The sequence below is a fragment of the Heterocephalus glaber genome, unplaced genomic scaffold (assembly GCF_053883595.1).
Source record: "Heterocephalus glaber isolate CG9 unplaced genomic scaffold, H.glaber_assembly_v1.0 deba00000122, whole genome shotgun sequence".
NCBI lineage: Eukaryota > Metazoa > Chordata > Mammalia > Rodentia > Bathyergidae > Heterocephalus > Heterocephalus glaber.
Window position 1 is genome coordinate 72269726 of NW_028258138.1, and position 20846 is coordinate 72290571.

The 20846-nt window shown below is 36.5% G+C and overlaps 1 protein-coding gene across 3 annotated transcripts in view; it reads left to right on the plus strand.

Moving 5' to 3' along the window:
- Eaf2 (ELL associated factor 2) overlaps window positions 1-20846 on the plus strand; it is a 59527-nt gene that overhangs the window by 19380 nt on the left and 19301 nt on the right. For 2 of the 3 annotated variants that reach the window (XM_004873586.3, XM_004873585.3), the window contains exon 2: window positions 5009-5103. In XM_004873586.3, the coding sequence (XP_004873643.1) occupies window positions 5009-5103 (95 nt within the window). Of the gene's footprint in view, window positions 1-5008; window positions 5104-9682; window positions 9728-20846 lie in introns of all 3 variants that reach the window. The other variant, XM_004873584.3, reaches the window with a different exon arrangement.

The following is a 20846-nucleotide window of genomic DNA, read 5'->3' on the forward strand; positions in this document are numbered from 1 at the left end:
CTCCAACCCAGATTGATGTACCCTGCAAAACTGTCTTTCAAAATGGATGGACAAATACGATACTTTCATGACAAAGAGCACCTTAGGAACTTCATGTATACCAAACCAGCACTCCAAAAAACATTAGAGAATATCCAAGGAAAAGACAATGAGGATCACAACCCCAGGAAGCACAGCAAAATGAATCCATGGGCATGAAAAGAAATTAAATGCAAAGGGGGAGAATCCAACAAAAAGAAAAAGTCATGACAATGATAAGCCAATACATATCAGTTATAACCGTCATTGTCAATGGTCTCAATTCACCAATTAAAAGAAATAGATGGGCAAAATGGGTTAAGAAGCAAGATCCAACAATATGCTGCATACAAGAAACAGACTGAATTCAAAAAGAAACTCATAGACTGAAAGTTAAAGTGTGGAAAACAATACTCCATGTGACAGGAACTCCAAAAAAAGCAGGAGTAGCTATCCTCTTTGCAGACCAAGTGAATTTCAAACCAACACTGCTTAAGAGGGACAAAGAAGGACACTACATCTTTGTAAACAGAACAATCCAAGAGGAAGAGATGACAATCATAAATATCTGTGTACCAAACACTAGTGCACCCAACTATATAAAACAAATACTAACAGACAAGAAAAATCATATAAACACTAATACAATAGTAGTGGGGGACCTCAATACCCCACTGTCACAAATACATCACTAGACAAAAAATAAGTAATGAAATACTAGAACTCAATCAAACTTTTGAACAAATGAACTTAACAGATGTTTACAGAGTGGTCTTCCCCAGAAAATCAGAATATACGTTCTTTTCAGCTGCACATGGGTTGTTCTCCAAAATAGACCACATATTCACTCATAGAATATGTTTAAGTAAGTGCAAAGGAATTGATGTCATCCTCTGTATATTATCAGACCACAGTGCAATGAAATTGGAGATCAGTAGGAAAAGAAACCACAAAAACTACATAAACACATGGAAGTTGAACAACACACTTCTGAATAATCAATGAGTCACAGAGGAAATGAAAGAAGAAATGAGACAGTTCCTTCAATGACAATGACAATACAACATATCGGAATCTATGGGACACAATGAAAGCAGTGTTACGAGGGAAATTCATAGCAGTGAATACGCATATTAGGAAAACAGAGCAGGCCCAGTTAAACAACCTGATACTGCACCTCAAGCTTCTAGAAGAAGAAGAGCAGGCAAACCCAAAGCTCATACAAGGGAGGAAATTATAAAGATTAGAGTAAAAATCAATGCAATGAAGACTAAGAGAGTGATACAAAAAAATCATTGAAGTTAAAGTTGGGTCTTTGAAAGAATAAACAAAATTGACAAACCCTTAGCCAACCTTATCAGAAAAAGGAAAGAAAAGGCCAAGATCCATGCAATTAGGAATGAAAAGGATGGAATCACAACAGACCCAGCAGAAATCTAGAGGATCATCAATACCTACTTCGAGAATCTATATGCCAATAAGATAAAAAACACAGAAGAAATGGACAGATTCCTAGATACATATGAATTACCAAAGTTGAACGAAGAAAACCTAAAAATTTTAAACAACCCAATATCAATCAATGAAATTGAAAACATAATTAAAAACTTACCAACTAAGAAAAGCCCAGGTTCTGGCGGCTTCACTGCTGAATTCTACAATACATTTACAGAGGAACTACTGCCACTACTGTTTAAAATCTTGAACAAAATTGAAAGGGAAGCAATACTCCCCAAATCATTCCTGGAAACAAGCATCACCTTGATCCCCAAAGCAGAGAAAGACTCAACTGAAAAAGAGAACTATAGGCCAATCTCACTAATGAACATAAATGCAGAAATCATTAATAAGATACTGGCAAATAGAATGCAGAAGATGTACAAGACGATCACACACCCTGAGCAAGAGGGATTCATCCCAGGGATTCAGGCATGGTTCAACATATGCAAATCAATCAATGTAATACACTGTATCATTAGAGCCAAGGACAAAAACCATATGATCATCTCAATAGGTGCAGAATAAGCATTTGACAAAATCCAACACTCATTTATGATAAAAACCCTACAAAAAATTGAATAGACAGTCTCTACCTCAATTTGATAAAAGCCGTCTATGAAAACCCAACAGCCAGTATCATACTAAATGGTCAAAAGCTGAAATCCTTCACACTCAAATCAGGAACAAGACAAGGATGTCCACTATCACCACTCCTGTTCAATATAGTTCTGGAAACATTAGCCACAGCAATTAGACAAGTGAAAGAAATAAAAGGGATAAAGATAGGAAATGAAGAAATCAAATTGTCGGTATTTGCACATGACATGATACTCTATATAGAAGACCCCAAGAACTTCAGCAAAAGTGTTCTAGACTTAATAACCAAATTCAGTCAAGTAGCTGGGTACAAGGTCAACACACAAAAATCAAAAGCTTTTCTTTATACAAACAACAGACTCACTGAGAGAGAAATAGGGCAAATAATTCATTTCCCAATAGCATTCAAAAAACTGAAATACCTAGAAATTGACCTAACAAAGGAAATCAAAGGCCTCTTCTCTGAAAACTATGGCACTCTGAAAAGAGAGATTGAAGATGATATCAGACAATGGACAGGCATCCCGGGCTCCTGGGTAGGAAGGATCAACATAGTGAAAATGACCATACTTCCAAAACTGCTATATAGACTCAATGCAATTCCAGTTGAGATCCCAGCAGCATACTTCATGGACCTTGAGAAAACAATCCAAAAATTCATTGGGAACAAGAAGAGACCCAGAATAGCAAAAGCAATTCTAGGTGACAGAGACATGGCAGGGGGTATGACAGTCCCCAACCTGCAACTATACTATAAAGCTACTGTGATAAAAACAGCATGGTAATGGCAAAGAAACAGACCTGAGGACCAGTGGAACAGATTAGAAGATGCAGAAACAACGCCAGAGACCCTCAGCCATCTCATCTTCGACAAAGGAGCCAAACACCCTCACTGGAGGAAAGATAGCCTCTTTAATAAATGGTGATGGAAAAATTGGGCTTCACCTTGCCAAAGATTAAAACTAGACCTATATCTCTCACCATGCACTAAATTAAAATCAGAATGGATTGAATATCTAAATATTAAAATGGAAACTCTGAACCAGTTGGAACAGAGGTTAGGTAGAACCCTTGAAGACATTGGTGTAGGAAAAGATTTTATGAACAAAACCTCAGTTGCCTGTGAACTAGCACAATCAATAAGTGGGATCTCTTCTTATTAAAAGGGTTCTGCACAGCAAGAGAAACCACCAGCAGTGTGAAGAGACAACCCCCAATGTGGGAAAAAATCTTCACCTGCTTTTCCTTAGACAAATGTCCACTATCTCGAATCTATAAAGAACTTAAAAAGACCAGACCTCCCAAATTGAAAGACCCAATCCAAAAATGGGCATCTGAAATGAACAGACATTTCTCAGACAAAGAAGTAGAAATAGCAAATAAATACATGAAAAAATGTTCAACATCACTGGTCATTCGAGAGATGCAAATGAAAACAATGGTGAGATTCCACCTCACTCCAGAAAGTATGGCTGCTATCATAAAATCAACCAATAACAAATGCTGGCGGGGGTTAGGGGAAAGAGGAACCCTACTCCACTGCTGGTGGGAGTGTAGACTGGTGTAACCACTGTGGAAATCAATATGGAGATACCTCACAGAACTAGGACTGGAAATCCCATTTGACCCCGCTATTCTACTCCTGGGGATCTTCCCCAAAGAATTAGAAGAATCATACCACAGTGATATATGTGTGACCATGTTCATAGCAGCACAGTTTGTGATAGGTAAAACTTGGAAACAGCCCAAATGCCCATCAACTGGAGACTGGATCAAGAAAACGTGTTTTTTTTATAAAATGGAGCACTACTCAGACATAAAAAATGAGAAATTAGAGACATTTATAGCTAAGTGGATGCACATTGAGGCAGTACTCTTAAGTGAAATAAATAGGACACACATGTATAAATACCGAATAGTTTCTCTGGTGTGAGAAAGTGAAAGTGTACATAAGGACTAAATGTATAATAGGTGATGTGAAATAGGAAGAAAAGGGGCAAAGGGGAAGGAAGTGGGAGGGCTAGAGGAAAGGATAGAAGGGAATGGGATTAATATGAGAAAATGGAAAAATAGGTACAAAATCTTTGTAAATAGGGAGGACTGGAGGGGTTGAAGGGAGGGCTGGCCAAGGGTGAAAAATAAGAACCAAGAGAGACTATGTAAAGGTGCAAATTTCCAATGATGAATGTCATTATATTGTATACCTAAAATGTACCAATGATTAGAATGAATAATGGATAATGTAAAATAGGAAGAAAAGGTCCAAAGGGGTAGGGATAGTGGGAGGGGCAGGGGAAAGGAAAGAAGGGAAAGGAAAAATGCTGAGAAATGGAAAAAATGGAAATAAAGTCTTTGTAAATAGGGAAAGGTGGAGGGCGTGAAGGGAGGGCTGGGAATGGGGAAAAAATAAGAACCAAGATGCATTATGTAAAGGTACAGTTCCCAGTGAGAAATGTAATTGTGTTGCATACCTAAAATGTACCAATAAAAGAATTTTACAAAAAAAAAATATGATGACTCTTCTAAGTCATCTTAATTGCTGCTTCTCAAAACAATTTAACCACTCTGAAATATGCCTTTTTTATAAACTTATTGCTCTATTTTATAAAAAGTACTTATTAGAGAACCACTAGAGGTTTTTAAACAGAGAAGTAATATAATGAGATTTGTGGTTTTGCAACAATTTTGGAATATATGTTGAATATCCCTTTTCCAAAATGCTGAGGACCAGAAGTGCTTCATACTTCTGAAGTTTTGAAATTTAGAATATTTGCACATCCATAAATATCTTGGCAATGGGACCTAAGTCTAAATATGAAATTCATTTTTCATTTATATACAGTTTATACATGCAGCCTGAAAGTAATTTCACATAAAATTTATATCTTTTTAGATGATTTCAAACCTGCTTCTATTGACACTTCTTGTGAAGGACACCTTGAAGTTGGCAAAGGTGAACAGGTGACAATAACTCTGCCAAATATAGAAGTAAGTATTTCTATACATTATCACTAAAATGGTCTTTTTTTTTGCTGGATTTCCACTAAATTTAAATGAAAACAATTATACAGTTCATGTATTAATGGTTGGTTTATTAATAAGCATAGAAGAGCAAAAATACATATTTTCAACTATTTTGGATGAAACAGTCTTAAAATACTACTATCCATTTAATGATTTTAAGAGCTGTCATAGCAAATGATTTTTTTTAATGGAGAGCTGAACAAATACTTATTAAATTCTGATGAGCTAGATTTTGTATTCAGAAGTTAGGACAATTATATGTCCCTTACCTCTTAGTTCTAGTTTGTTAAAGCATGCCAACACAAAAACACTTAGTGGTTTAAGTTAGTGAATATAAAAATTCTGTGCAAGCACATAAGTGGAAGCAAATTCTCTCCTTGATGCAATCTCAAAGTGCTTCACAAAGCAAACAATAATTGAGCTGAGCCTTGAAAATACAAGTGGGATTTTGCAGGTAGACAAGGAGTGGGATTCTCTAATTAAACAGAACAGTATGTGAAAATCTGTAATACTGAAAGAATAGTGAGTTTGTGCAACAAATAACTTTATCTTAATCACAATATAATGAAAAATGATTAGCAGACAGAAGTTAGAACAGCAGGTTGGGATCAGATTGTGAAGGATCTTTTATGATGTAATATAGAATTTGGACTTTATCTTATAGATATTCAAGAACTATTAGAGGTTTTAAAGCAAAAAAAAAATGATTAGATTTGTGATATTGGAGGGATTTCAGAGTATCCCTTATCTAAAATGCTAGGGACCAAAAGTGTTTCAGATTTTTAAATTGTTTGGATTTGGGGATATTTGCATATGTATAACGAGCTATCTTGGGGATGAGACCAAAGTCTAAGTCATTTATCTTCCATATACACCTTATACACATAACCTGAAGGTAATTTTATATAACATTTGTAATAATTTTGTGTATGAAACAGTTTCAGGGTGTAGAACTTTCCACTTGTGGTGTCAGATTAGTGTTCCAAAACGTGAGCGTTTTGGAGGATTTTGGATTTTCAGATTAGGGATAGTCAATCTATAGTTTGAGAAATGAGTTGTAAAAAAAAGACACTAGGTCATGGAGGCCTTAACCAAAAGTTTTGCCCATTTTTGTTTCCAAATGTATCCAAACAACACTACTAGATAGTAATTGCATAAAATACAAGTTATGTGTTACATAGTCTAATTTCCTGTCCTTGAGTTAGAAGTTTCTTAGTATTCAGATTTTTTATTTTCTTTTATTCTGACTTCATCTATCCTCAGGGAAAACCAAGATTATAATTGTATACTGTTACATATAAAGAAAATCTTAAACTGTTTGAGATTTAAAGGAGATTTTTATAGTAGCAATAGTTTTGTGCTAATCTCTCATTTTCTTTTAAGCCTCAATGAGATGGCTTATCATAGGTAGAGTTATAATAAACTCTCCATTCTCTAGTCTTTTTTTTTCTTGTTTTTAATTATTCAACATCATTTATTGAGACCTCAGTATTATGTTAGACTGTAAATACTTCCTAAGACTAAAATATAAGTAGCTTCTATTTGTCATTTGCTTCCTTAAAAACTGAAGGAAAGGAAAAAGCAGATCGGTCTGAGGTGTTGGATAAGTTAATGTTTGCATTATTATTTTTTAAACATTTGTTAAAAAATCTTGTGCTTCTAAAATAGTTTGGAAAATCATCTAGTTTAAGAGAAATTGATTTACTCTTCAGTGCAAAAATGAGTTAATAATTTATTGTATATTTCAAAAAATAGTCTAGAGGTCTTTGAATGTTCCCAGCACAAAGAAATGATAAATTTTGAGGTGAAGAATATGCTAACTACCCTGATTTGATCATTAAACATTGTATACAGCACATTATATGCCATAAATATGTATAATTATTATTTGTCATAAAAATAAAAAGATTAATATGTGAAAAAATAATTTGAAAATTTATTCTGCAATAATAATAAGGCTTCTTTCCTTTATGATGTCTATTAAAAAATAACCTAAACCAGCCACATAATTTTAAAAGTTATTAAAAGTCCTTAACTTGACAACAGAAACTACTAGCCTATTATCTTAGGCTACTGGTGCCAACCTATGACGTGTGTTATTGTGTTTTTCTTTTAAGACAAAAGATGTTAATGTAGAGTTGTTTTTTCCTAAACTAAAACCTCAGTATTCAGGTTTAATTGCAGTGTGGGCACTTTGTGATAATTGTGAGTTTTGGATTGCAGTTTGGCAGTCGGTCTCTAAAAGGTTCACCATCCCTGTCTTGGGCAATAGTATTACTGATCAGTAATGATTAGTTTGCAGAAAAACTTCAGTTGAATTCTTCCTTGCCGTTAGAATCTTATTTTCTCAAATTGCAATCCTCCCATCTGCATCCTTTTCATTGCTCTTTTAAAGGAAATGTGGACTCTTGCATGTATTAATAAACCTTTTCAATTCACTCTTATCCTGCTTAACCAAGAGTTACTATGTACTATGTGTTTGATTATAGTCTCAATTGAAATACTTCTTAAAGAATGACAGTTCTGTCACATCTTGGGGAGGGGTGTACACCAAGGTACTCCACTGCTCTTCTAGAATATGCAGGGATCCTTCTGGGATTGTAAAACTCTCAGCCTCAGTAATGAATTAAACAGGCAGAATTTCAAATAAGACACTTTATTTGCAAAAAAGATGGAAAAGAAAGTGATACAGGATATGATACAGGAGATGAAATATGAAAATATTGTATCTCCCAACCTGTTAGATGTCTGGTATGCCGAACTCATGTTCTTTAAAAATTGAAAATTGAGTTCTGAACAATGGAGGTTAAGAGTAGGAAGATATTTATTGATAGGATAGCTCCTGAGAGGCAGGAGGGGTCCCAAATGGATACCCAGAGACCCCACTTTACAAGGGATTTTTATAGAGCAAAACCCACATGGATACAATGTGAGTTACAGCTGTGATTAACCAGTAAGGTTACAAGTATAGTCACTTAGGTAATAGTGATCCAATTGGGAAACAAGTCACATAACAAGTGTACATGGAAAGAACAAAGACTTCTAGGAAGTGATGGGTCCAGAGGTGTTTGGTCACCCACCAGAGTGACTGATGTCTATCTAGGCTTCATTAGGCCCTTTTAGGAAGTATGCAGGCTTGGTCATTTTGTCTTTATCTTGAGGTCTGGTCTCCAGCAGATGTGTCTCCAGCCACAGTTGTGATGTGTTTTTACCTTTGCCCTGACTTTCTCAAGAACCTAGCTCTGTCTGACTGCCTGTAATAGTTCTATCTAATTTAGCTATCTATAATAAAAGGAGATGGACAGCTACCTTGGGAGGGTAGAGGGCATCAGAGGTGAATACCTGTGGATTTTGTCCTCAGCTCCTTTTTATTTAGGACTAGGGTTTTCTCCCACCCACTCCCATGTGAACACCTCGAAGTTGTCACCATCTGATTGACTCTCTGGCTGTCATTGATTTTAACCTGAGTATCTCCATCTGTATTCTTTCTGGCTGTTTGATTTCTTCCTGTCCCTTTGTGATGGATAAGTGTGGTAGGAGGACCCTTTTAGAAAGGTAACTTAGAGTTAATGATTATATAAAGAGGACATGTGTATTTTATATATTAAACATTTTATTGGGTGAAGGGCTGGTACCTGGCCTTTCAAAATGTTCCTGGCTGCATCTGTTTTGCCTCTTGGATCTTTTCAATAAATTCTTATGTTAATTGTGTTAACTGGTACCTTCCTGGGCCTGGTTTTTCTCTCTCTCTTTCTTTACCTTTCTTTGTCTTTCTAATTCCTGGAGTCTAACTGCAGAGCAAAAGCTGCCTTTAGTAGTCACTGAGTTGCTCAGGCTGGGCTCAAACTGTGATCCTCTTGCCTCAGCTTCCCAGAGTGCTGGGATTGCAGCTGGGTGCCACTATGCCTGGCTGATTAAGAGAATTCTACCTATTCAGTCTATTCACATTTAATTAAAAATTTATATACTTGATTTTACAAATTTATTTTATTTTTGTTAAAATTTTAAGTGAAATAAATCAGAATCACAAGATTAAATATTGCATGGTTTCTCTTATATGAGGAACTCAAAGCATAAATAATTTAAAGAGTAAAATAAAAGATAATTTGAAACAGGCAGATAGATCTATTGCAAATGGGAAGGGGACCAAGAGATAGGGGGAGGTGGGAGGGAGGGGAGCAGAAGGGGAAGTAACAAGAATTAAGGTGTGTTATATACATGCACTGACTGACTCCCCATGGTGAATGCAGTCATCATGTACCGCAAACGTATACTCATAAAAATTTTAAAATAGTTAAAAATTTTATTCTTATTTCAACTTGTCATCTGATACATAAAAACAAAAGGTATATATATTAATGGGGTAACATGTAATGTTCAATACATGTATACGTTGTTTATCTCCTCAAACATATATCATTTCTTTGTAGCGAAAACTATCAAAATCATTTCTTCTAGTTTTTTGAAATGTATAGTACATTATTGTTTTTTGAGGCTACAATACTATGTGATAGTATATCAGAGCTTCTTGCCCCTCTCTTAGTACCTGTTGATGACCATCCCTGCTCCTAACTCTGCCCAGCTTTTGGTAAGCATCATTCTACTCTCAACTGCTATGAGATCAACATTTTTAGATTCAGCATATGATTTAGGTTTACGTGATACTTGTCTTTCTATGTCTGAGTTATTTCACCTGATGATCTCTAGTTCCATACATGTTACAAATGGCAGGATTTCATTCTTTTTTTTAAAATTTTTATTAAATTCTTTTATTGGTACATTGTAGGTATACAACACAATTACATTTCTCATTGGGAATTGTACCTTTACATAATGCATCTTGGTTCTTATTTTTTCCCCATTCCTAGCCCTCCCTTCACGCCCTTCACCTTTCCCTATTTACAAAGACTTTATTTCCATTTTTTCCATTTCTCAGCATTTTTTCTTTCCCTTCTTTCCTTTCCCCTGCCCCTCCCACTATCCCTACCCCTTTGGACCTTTTCTTCCTATTTTACATTATCCATTATTCATTCTAATCATTGGTACATTTTAGGTATACAATATAATGACATTCATCATTGGAAATTTGCACCTTTACATAGTCTCTCTTGGTTCTTATTTTCCACCCTTGGCCAGCCCTCCCTTCAACCCCTCCAGTCCTCCCTATTTACAAAGATTTTGTATCTATTTTTCCATTTTCTTATATTAATCCCATTCCCTTCTATCCTTTCCTCTAGCCCTCCCACTTCCTTCCCCTTTGCCCCCTTTTTTCCTATTTCACATTACCTATTATACATTTAGTCCTTATGTACACTTTCACTTTCTCACACCAGAGAAACTATTCGGTATTTATTCATGTGTGTGCTGTTTATTTCACTTAAGACTATTGCCTCAATGTACATCCACTTAGCTAAAAATGTCTCAAATTTCTCATTTTTTATGGCTGAGTAGTACTCCATTTTATAAAAAAACCACATTTTCTTGATCCAGCCTCCAGTTGATGGGCATTTGGGCTGTTTCCAAGTTTTAGCTATCACAAACTGTGCTGCTATGAACATGGGCACACATATATCACTGTGGTATGATTCTTTTAATTCTTTGGGGAAGATCCCCAGCAGTGGAATAGCGGGGTCAAATGGGACTTCCAGTCCTAGTTCTTTGAGGTATCTCCATACTGATTTCCACAGTGGTTACACCAGTCTACACTCCCACCAGCAGTGGAGCAGGGTTCCTCTTTCCCCACAGCCTCGCCAGCATTTGTTATTGGTTGATTTCATGATAGCAGCCATTCTTTCTGGAGTGAAGTGGAATCTCAGTGTTATTTTCATTTGCATCTCTCGAATGACCAGTGATGTTGAACATTTTTTCATGTATTTATTTGCTATTTCTACTTCTTTGTCTGAGAAATGTCTGTTCATTTCAGATGCCCATTTTTGGATTGGGTCTTTAAATTTGGGAGGTCTGATCTTTTTAAGTTCTTTATAGATTCAAGATAGTAGACCTTTGTCTGAAGAAGAGCAGGTGAAGATTTTTTCCCACATTGTGGGTTGTCTCTTCACACTGCTGGTGGTTTCTCTTGCTGTGCAGAAGCCTTTTAATAAGAAGAGATCCCATTTGTTGATTGTTTGTGCTAGTTCACGGGCAACTGAGGTTTTGTTCATAAAATCTTTTCCTACACCGATGTCTTCAAGAGTTCTACCTAACCTCTTCCAACTGGTTCAGAGTTTCTATTTTAATATTTAGATCTTTAATCCATTTTGATTTTAATTTAGTGCATGGTGAGAGATACAGGTCTAGTTTTAATCTTTGGCAAGTTGAAGCCCAATTTTTCCAGCACCATTTATTAAAGAGGCTCTCTTTCCTCCAGTGAGGGTGTTTGGCTCCTTTGTCGAAGATGAGATGGCTGAGTGTCTCTGGCATTGTTTCTGCATCTTCTAATCTGTTCCACTGGTCCTCAAGTCTGTTTCTTTGGCATTACCATACTGTTTTTATCACAGTAGCTTTGTAGTATAGTTGCAGATTGGGGATTGTCATACCCCCTGCCATGTCTCTGTTACCTAAAATTGCTTTTGGTATTCTGGGTCTCTTCTTGTTCCCAATGGATTTTTGAATTGTTTTCTCAAGGTCCATGAAGTATGCTGCTGGGATCTCATTTGGAATTGCATTATATCTATATAGCAGTTGTGGAAGTAGGGCCATTTTCACTATATTGATCCTTCCTACCCAGGAGCAGGGGATGTCTTTCCATTTTCTGATATCATCTTCAATCTCTCTTTTCAGAGTGCCATAGTTTTCAGAGAAGAGGTCTTTGATTTCTTTCATTAGGTTGATTCCTAGGTATTTCAGTTTTTTGGATGCTATTGTGGAAGGAATTATTTGCCCTGTTTCTCTCTCAGTGAGTCTGTCATTGGTGTAGAGGAAAGCTATTGATTTTTGTGTGTTGACCTTGTAACCAGCTACTTGACTGAATTGGGTTATTAAGTGTAGAAGACTTTTGGTGGAGTTCTTGGGGTCTTCTATATAGAGTATCATGTCATCTGCAAATAATGACAATTTGACTTCTTCATTTCCTATCTTTATTCCTTTTATTTCTTTCACTTGTCTAATTGCTGTGGCTAATGTTTCCAGAACTATATTGAACAAGAGTGGTGATAGTGGACATCCTTGTCTTGTTCCTGATTTGAGTGTGAAGGATTTCAGTTTTTGACCATTTAATATGATATTGGCTGTTGGTTTTTCATAGATGGCTTCTATCAGTTTGAGGTAGAGACCATCTATTCTAATTTTTTGTAGGGTTTTTATCATAAATGCATGTTGGATTTTGTCAAGTGCTTTTTCTGCATCTATGCAGATAATCATATGGTTTTTGTCCTTGGCTCTATTGATAGAGTGTATTACATTGATTGATTTTCGTATATTGAACCATCCCTGCATCCCTGGGATGAATCCCACTTGATCAGGGTGTATAATCTTCTTGATGATCTTCTGCATTCTGTTTGCCAGTATCTTCTTAAGGATTTTTGCATCTATGTTCATTAGTGAGATTAGCCTATAGTTCTCTTTTTCAGTTAGGTCTTTCTCTGCTTTGGGGATCAAGGAGATGCTTGCTTCCAGGAATGAATTTGGGAGTATTGCTTCCCTTTCAATTTCATTGAAGAGTTTAAACAGTAGTGGCAGCAGTTCCTCTCTGAATGTCTTGTAGATTTCAGCAGTGAAGCCATCAGGGCCTGGGCTTTTCTTAGTTGATAAGTTTTTAATTACATTTTCCATTTCATTGGTTGATACTGTGTTGTTCAGAATTTTTAGGTCTTCTTCATTCAGCTTTGGTAATTCATATGTATCTAGGAATCTGTCCATTTCTTCTGTGTTGTCCATCTTATTGGCGTATAGGTTCTGGAAGTAGGTATTGATGATCCTCTGGCTTTCTGCTGGGTCTGTTGTAATTTCACCCTTTTCATTCCTAATTGCATGTGTTTGGGCCTTTTCTTTCCTTTTTCTGACAAGGGTGGCTAAAGGTTTGTCAATTTTGTTGATTCTTTCGAAGAACCAACTCTTGGTTTCATTGATTGTTTTGTATCATTCTCTTAGTCTCCATTGCATTGATTTCTCCTCTGATCTTTATAATTTCCTCCCTTGTATGAGCTTTGGGGTTGCCCTGCTCTTCTTTTTCTAGAAGCTTGAGGTTGAGCATCAGTTTGTTTAATTGGGCTTGTTTTGTTTTCCTAATATGCGTATTCACTGCTATGAATTTCCCTCGTAAGACTGCTTTCATTGTGTCCCATAGATTCTGATATGTTGTATTGTCATTGTCATTTAATTGAAGGAACTGTCTGATTTCTTCTTTAATTTCCTCTGTGACCCACTGGCTATTCAGAAGTGTGTTGTTCAATTTCCACGTGTTTATGAAAGTTTTTGAGTTTCTTTTACTATGGATATCCAATTTCATTGCACTATGGTCTGATAATATACAGGGGATAACTTCAATGCCTTTGCACTTACTTAAACATGTTCTAGGTGTGAGTATGTGGTCTATTTTGGAGAATGACCCATGTGCAGCTGAGAAGAATGTGTATTCTGATTTTGTGGGGTGGAAGACTCTGTAAACATCTGTTAAGTTCATTTGTTCAAGAGTTCAATTGAGTTCTAGTATTTCACTACTTATTTTTTGTCTAGTTGATGTATCTATTTGTGACAGTGAGGTGTTGTGGTCCCCCACTACAATTGTATTAGTGCATATATGACTTTTCATGTCCGTTAGTATTTGTTTTATATAGTTGGGTGCACTAGTGTTTGTTGCATAGATATTTATGATTGTCATCTCTTCCTCTTGGATTCTTCCCTTTACAAGGATGTAGTGTCCTTCTTCGTCTCTCTTTATCACTGTTGGTTTGAATTCGACTTGATCTGCAAAGAGGATAGCTACTCCTGCTTTTTGTCTGGTTCCTGTCGCATGGAGTATTGTTTTCCACCCTTTAACTTTCAGTCTATGAGTTTCCTTTTGAAGTAAGTGTGTTTCTTGTCTGCAGCATATTGTTGGATTTTGCTTCTTGATCCATTCTGCCAGTCTATTTCTTTTGATTGGTGAATTGAGACCATTAACATTGATGGTTATAACTGGAATGTATTGACTTGTCATTGCCATGACTTTTTCTTTTTGTTGGGTTCTCCCCATTTACATTTAATTTTTTGTCATGCCAGATGGGTTCATTCTGCTTTGCTTCCTGGGTTTGTGATCCTCAATGTCTGTTCCTAGGATATTGTGTAAAATTCTTTGGAGTGCTGGTTTGGTATTCACGAAGTTCCTAAGGTGCTCTTTGTCATGAAAGTATCTTATTTCTCCATCCATTTTGAAAGACAGTTTTTCAAGGTACATCAATCTGGGTTGGAGGCTGTTTTCTTTTAGGGCTTGGAATATGTCACTCCAAGCTCTTCTTGCCTTGACGGTTTGTGTTGAGAAGTCTGCTGTGATTCTGATGGGCTTTCCTTTGTATGTGATTTGTTTCTTTTCTCTGACTGCTTGTAGAACTTTGTTCTTCTGTTGAGTTTCTGGAATCTTTACAATTATATGCCTATGTGTAGATTCTTTTAGATCAAGGCTATTTGAAGTCCTATATGCCTCACTTATCTGTATGTCAAGCTCTTTTCCCCTGCTTGGGAAATTTTCTGCCATTATTCCCGTGAAGAGATTTTTTATGTCATCTCCACTCTCTCCTGTTTCTTCATTGAGCCCAATCAGTCTTATGTTATTCTTCTTTGCATCATCTAGCAGCTGCTGGATTGATTTCTCATGGTCCCTTATAATTTTGAAGCAATTTTTCCTTTCCTGGTCACTAATTGCAATCTTATCTTCTATATCTGAAATTCTGTCCTCACATTGGCTCATTCTGCTGTGTAGACTTTCAATGGAGTTTTTCATGTCCCGGAAATCTATTTGCATCTGTTTTATGGATTCCATTTGTTTCTTATGTTGGTATTCCATCATGTTCCTAAGTTCCTCTCTAGATTTGTTAATCATGTCTTGCACTAGGGGCACAATTTCTCCTGTTATCTGAGAAATTACTTCTGATTTCATTTTTCCCAGGTCCCCTTTTGTTGCCAGTTCATTGGGTCCAGGTGGTTGAGTATCAGAGTGTTCCATCTCATTTCTCTTTGGTGTTGCTGTAGGTGATCTGGATGTCTGATGTTGAGACTTATTTACGTGTTTTCTCATTTCAACTGGAGTGGGGGGCTGTTAACGCCTGCATGGATTACCTCCTCTGAGCTGGGCGAGGTGAGATGGGCCGGGCAGCAGTAGGTTTGGTGACCCAAAAGCCCTTTCCTGTGGGCTGGGAGCAGCCGGAGGGATGGTGGCCGGGAAGCCCCTTCTTCTGGACCAGGAGCTGTGGGATGGTGGCTCAGAAGCCCCTACCTCTGGGCTGGGAGGGGTGGGGGGGATAGTGGCCCAGAAGCCCCTTCCTCTTGGCCAGCAGCGGCGGGACGGAAGGTGGCCCTAAAGCCCTTTCCTCTGGGCTGGGAACAGTGGGAGGGATGGTGGCTGGGAATCCCCTTCCTCTGGACCAGGAGCAGTGGGACGGCTGCTCAGAAGCCCCTACCTCTAGGCTGGGATCAGCGGGACTCAGTACCTTGGTCTGGTGGTCTGGTGTCCTCTGCGTCTTTGTAGTGTGGAACCAGGTGGCTGCCTATCTGCAGCGGGGTGATTCGGTGTCTTCCGCGTGCCTGGGGACCTCTGTAGGGTGTGCACCGATCTGCCCATCTGCAGCAGGCTGATTGGGCATGTTCCGTGCGACTCAGGACCTCGGTAGGGCATGGGCAGACCTGCCTGTCTGCAGCGGGGTGATTCGGCATCTCCCATGTGACTCAGGACCTCGGTCCTTTTTTTTTTTTTTCTTAAAGGAACGAATAGTATTCCATTATGTATACGTACCACATTTTCTATCCATTCATTGCCTGGTAGACACTAAGGTTGTCTCAGTTTCTCGGCTACTATGAATTATGCTGAAATGAACACAGGCTTGCATGTGTCTCTTTAGCATACTGATTGTAGGGCCGGGGATTTAGCTCAGTCATTTCGCCACCTGCTACATAAGCGCAAGGACCAGAGTTCGATCCTAGTACCAAAAAAACCGAAACAAACAAACAAATATGCTGTTTGCATTTCCTTTGCATATTTAACAAGAAATGAGATTTTTGTATCATATGGTAGTTTTATTTACAGGTTTTTTTGTATAATCTCCATACTGTTTTTGTATAATGCCAACACTAGTTCATATTTCCACCAATAGTGCACAATAAGTGCTGGCCAGCACTTATTATCTTTAGTCTTTTGATAGTAGCCATCCTTACTTGGATAAGGTGATACCTCACTATGGTTTTGATTTGCATTTCCCTGATTACTAGTGCTGTTGACCATCTTTTCATGTCCTCTTGACCCTCTATATTTCTTATTTTGAGAAATATCTATGTAAATCTAATGTCTATTTTTTCACCAGATCATTTTTTTTTAATTGAGGTCTTGGAGTTGTTTTTTTTAATATATATATTATGAATGACAATCCTTTGTCAGATGTATATATTGAAATTATTTTCTCTCATTATGTAAGTTGTCTCTACACTATGTTGTTTTCTATGCTGTGCAAAGGCTTTTTACACTGATGTAATCCTGTTTGTCTATTTTTGCTTTCTTCCCCTTTTTGTTTTTAATGCCAATACCATGCTGTTTTGATTACTACAGGTTTGTAATATGTTTTAAAGTCAGATAATGCTTCTTGCTTTCTTCTTTTTGGTCAAGATACTTTGGCTCTTTGGGTTTTGGGGATTCCATATTAATTTTGTGATTGTTTTTACTTGTTCTGTAAAGAAGAATGTCATTGGTATTTTGATAGTAATTGCATTAAATCTATAAATTGCTTTGCATAGTTTGGACATTTTAATGGTACTGACTTTTTTTTAGTCTCCATTTTATTTATTTCTGCTCAGATCTCTATTTTTTCTTCTGCTAATTTTGGGCTTATTTCTTGTCTTCTTGGTTTTTTTTCTTTTTGGTACCAGGAATCAAACTCAGGACCTCGCCCTTGTGAGGCAGGTGCAGTACCACTGAGCTAAATCCCTGGCCCTGGGCTTACTTCTTGTTTTCTAAATCCTTGAGATACAGCAATAAGTTGTTTATTTGATGTCATTCTGCTTTTTTAATGGAGGTATTGATGGCTATCAGCTCTCTTCTTAGTACTGCTTTTTTGGTATCTCACAGGTTTTTGTATCTTATTTCCATTTTCACTTGTTTCAAGGTTTTTAAAATTTTTTTCTTCCTTGATTTATTGGTTGTTCAAAGATAAATTGTTGTATTTGTGTAGTATCCAATGTTTTTATTATTGATTTCTAGCTCTATTGCACTGTTGTCAGAAAAGATGCTTGATATAACTTTAGTTTTTAAACATTGTTGAGGCTTATTCTGTAGCCTATCACATGGTCTATCCTGGAGAATGTTACATGTAATGATGAGAAAGATGTGTATTCTCCATCTGTCAGATGGAATATTCTATAGATGTTTGTTAGGTCTGTTTGGTCTAGGCTGCAAGTCTAATATTTCTTTGTTGATTTTTTGTCTGAATGATCATTTCATTGCTGCAAGTGGGATGTTAAAGCCCCCAGCTATTATTGTTTTGGAGTCTATCTCTCCCTTTAGGTCTACTAATACTTAGTCAGGTTTCTGTTAATATAACAAATCCCTGATGTGATCAACTTTATAAAGAAAAAAGAGTTTATATTTGTGCTTAGTTTCAGAGGATTTCGTCCATGATCAGCCAAACATATTGTTTTTAGGCCTCTAATCTGGGGCAGCAAATCAGGGGAGGAGTGCTTGATAGAAAAAAGTGTCACCACATGGCCAGGGTACAAAAAAGAGAGGAACAGGAGGAGCTAGGGTCTCATTCCCTTCATACCCTGGATGACTGGAAGACCTTCCATTAGGCCATACCACTTAAATATTCCATCATCTCCAACAGAGCCACTCTGGGAAGCAAGCAGGCCTTTAACCCATGGACCTTTGACAGACATTCCACATCCAAATTATAGCATGTCCAAACTATACATGTATATAATTTGTGACAAGTGAGTGGCAAGTTGAGAATGTTGGAGAAGAGATGAGAATATCATGATGAGACCCACCTAAAAGTTTGTGGAATAAGGCTTTCTTTTGAGTACATAAAGTTTTTTTTAAGTACATAAAGATGTTTAATGTTGAGAACCAATATGATTTAGATTTCCCTGTCAGAAATTAAAGGTTAGGAATGTTGCTCAGTCTAATGAGAAAGTTTAAATTTATAAAACTTGTTTAAAGGATAGAGGAAAAGTATAGAAATTATGAAGACTTGTGACCTATGACCAGAAATTGTTCATATTGTTTGAATTGAACATTCATTATGTATTTGTGAAGCTCTTCCATTTATAATCACCTTTAAGAAAAACATAATGCACAAATCTCTTGTTATCTATTATTAGGAGTCGTTAGGTTGCTATTTAGGGATATCTTACTCATTTTCAACTAAGATATCTAAAAAGTTAACCTACCAGCCCTGGAGTCAGTTTATTTTGTCATGATCATGTTCCTGGCCCTCTAGTTTATCAGAGCTTCAATTAAGTGCTCTACAGTTAGCCTTTTTAAGAGCCACCCCAGATATGTCTTTATTTATATTCTATGCATTCTTGATTTCCTGCAGATTACTTTAGTCTTAGGGAGAAGTTTTTAAAAAACCAAACAAAGCTCCTTTCTTTCGCTTTCATCATTTTCTCTTTATACCACTCACAAATCCATCCATCTACCCCATATATTTTTTTAATCACTAAACTTACCTCGTACTCCCTCTAGTGGTCATTTAGTAAATCTTTAATAATTACTAACTTCTTTAATGACATGCCTTTAGTCATCTTTTTTCTAATGTACTAATATTATTTTATCTGATAAAATTATCATAACCAATGGTTAAAAATTCAATACACATATAAAGTTAAAATCAAGGATAGTATATTGTTTAGGAGTACATGTATGTGGAATAAAGCAAGAGTAATAAAATTTCTTCAGTTTGGTGGGTGATAGTGGAGGTACACATAGGTAGATGCAGTAGGAAGACAAAAGAGTGAAGAACTTCATGTATCCATCACTAGTTATTTTCTCACTATTGTGTCCACCCCCAACAATTTTAAAGCAATTCTCAGACATGCCATTTCTTATATTAATATTTATATATCTCTAAGAAGGACATTTTTATTTTTACTTATGTACCATGCTATTACCACACCCAACATAATAATAATAATTGGTCTATATTCACATTTTCTTGAGAGTCTCAAAAATTCCTTTGTTTGTGTGCTTTGTTTTGTTTTTTGAGAAAAGGTTGTACTATGCAGTTCAGGTAGGCCTTGAACTCACTTGCAGCCCAGGTGGCCTTCAACTCACGTGAAATCCTCCTGCCTCAGCCTCTTGAGTGCTTGGATTACAGACATGCGCTACCACACCTGGCAAAAATGTCTTTTTAAGACGTGTCTTTTTTTTTGGTACAAACTCGGGACCTTGCCAGGTGGCGGAACCACTGAGCTAAATCCCTGGGCCCAAAACATTTGTCTTTAAAACATCCTAATTAGAATCTAAATAAGATTCCTTCATTGTATTTTGGATTGTATTTTTTGCCTCTTTTATTTTATAAAAGTCCTTTCTCTTTTTTAGGCCTATTGATTTATTGGATTAAACTGGATTAGAATAACTTCTATCTAGTATTATTTAACTTGTTTTTGTATTACCCTTATTTCCTATAAATGGTAGTTACAAATCTTTTCTTTTTATTAGTACATGTGTTTGGTACATAATGTTTACATTCCTTGTGTGTAGTTGGTGCAAAACACATCTTAATGTCATTTTTTCATCCCTTTCCCTTCCCTCCTCCTCCTCCCCCATCCCTTGATCCCCTTCCTTTTTCTTTTTCTTTTGGTTTATGTTTAGAGTACAAAATGTTTACATTCCTGGTATTCCTGGTAGTTATAGATCTAAAGGCTTGATGAGCATTAGATTCTGTGGGGTTTAATGAGAATTAGATTCTTTGAAGTTTTAGTTTATTTTGCAAAAGTACTTCATGGATGATGCCGTACTTTCTCTTATATCCTAAAGCACATGATGTGTGGTTTTCTCACTTTTAATGAAGCTAAAATTAATCAGTGGATTTAGTTAACAGGTGTTTCTTGTTAACATTAATTTTTCTTAATTTTCATAGGGAGGTACCTTTTTAAGAAAATGACAGATTTTTTTTTTTTGGTATCAAGGATCGAACTCCGGACCTTGCGATTTTGAAGCAAGGGGAGGAACCACTGAGCTTAATCCCCAGCAGAAAATGGCAGATTTTTAAAATTTGTGAAACAGTAAGGAAGGAGAGGAAGTATAGAAAATGTGATTCAACTTCTGTTTCCTTACCTGTAGGGTATATTAATTATATTAGATTGAATCCCAGTGTCTGTTATAAACCAGTGAAACAGATCTTACTGTGTCAGGGTAAGTATCGCCTTCTTTTCCTCAATAATAGCTGCTTCAAGTGTTCAGCTTTTTTTTTTTTAATACTACTTCTGCTTTTTTTTTTTTTTTAAACCATGCTCCTTGGTTGCAGTGTAGTAAAGTTAACTACTTTATAAGTGATGTATAACATGAATTGAGAAATACATTAAAG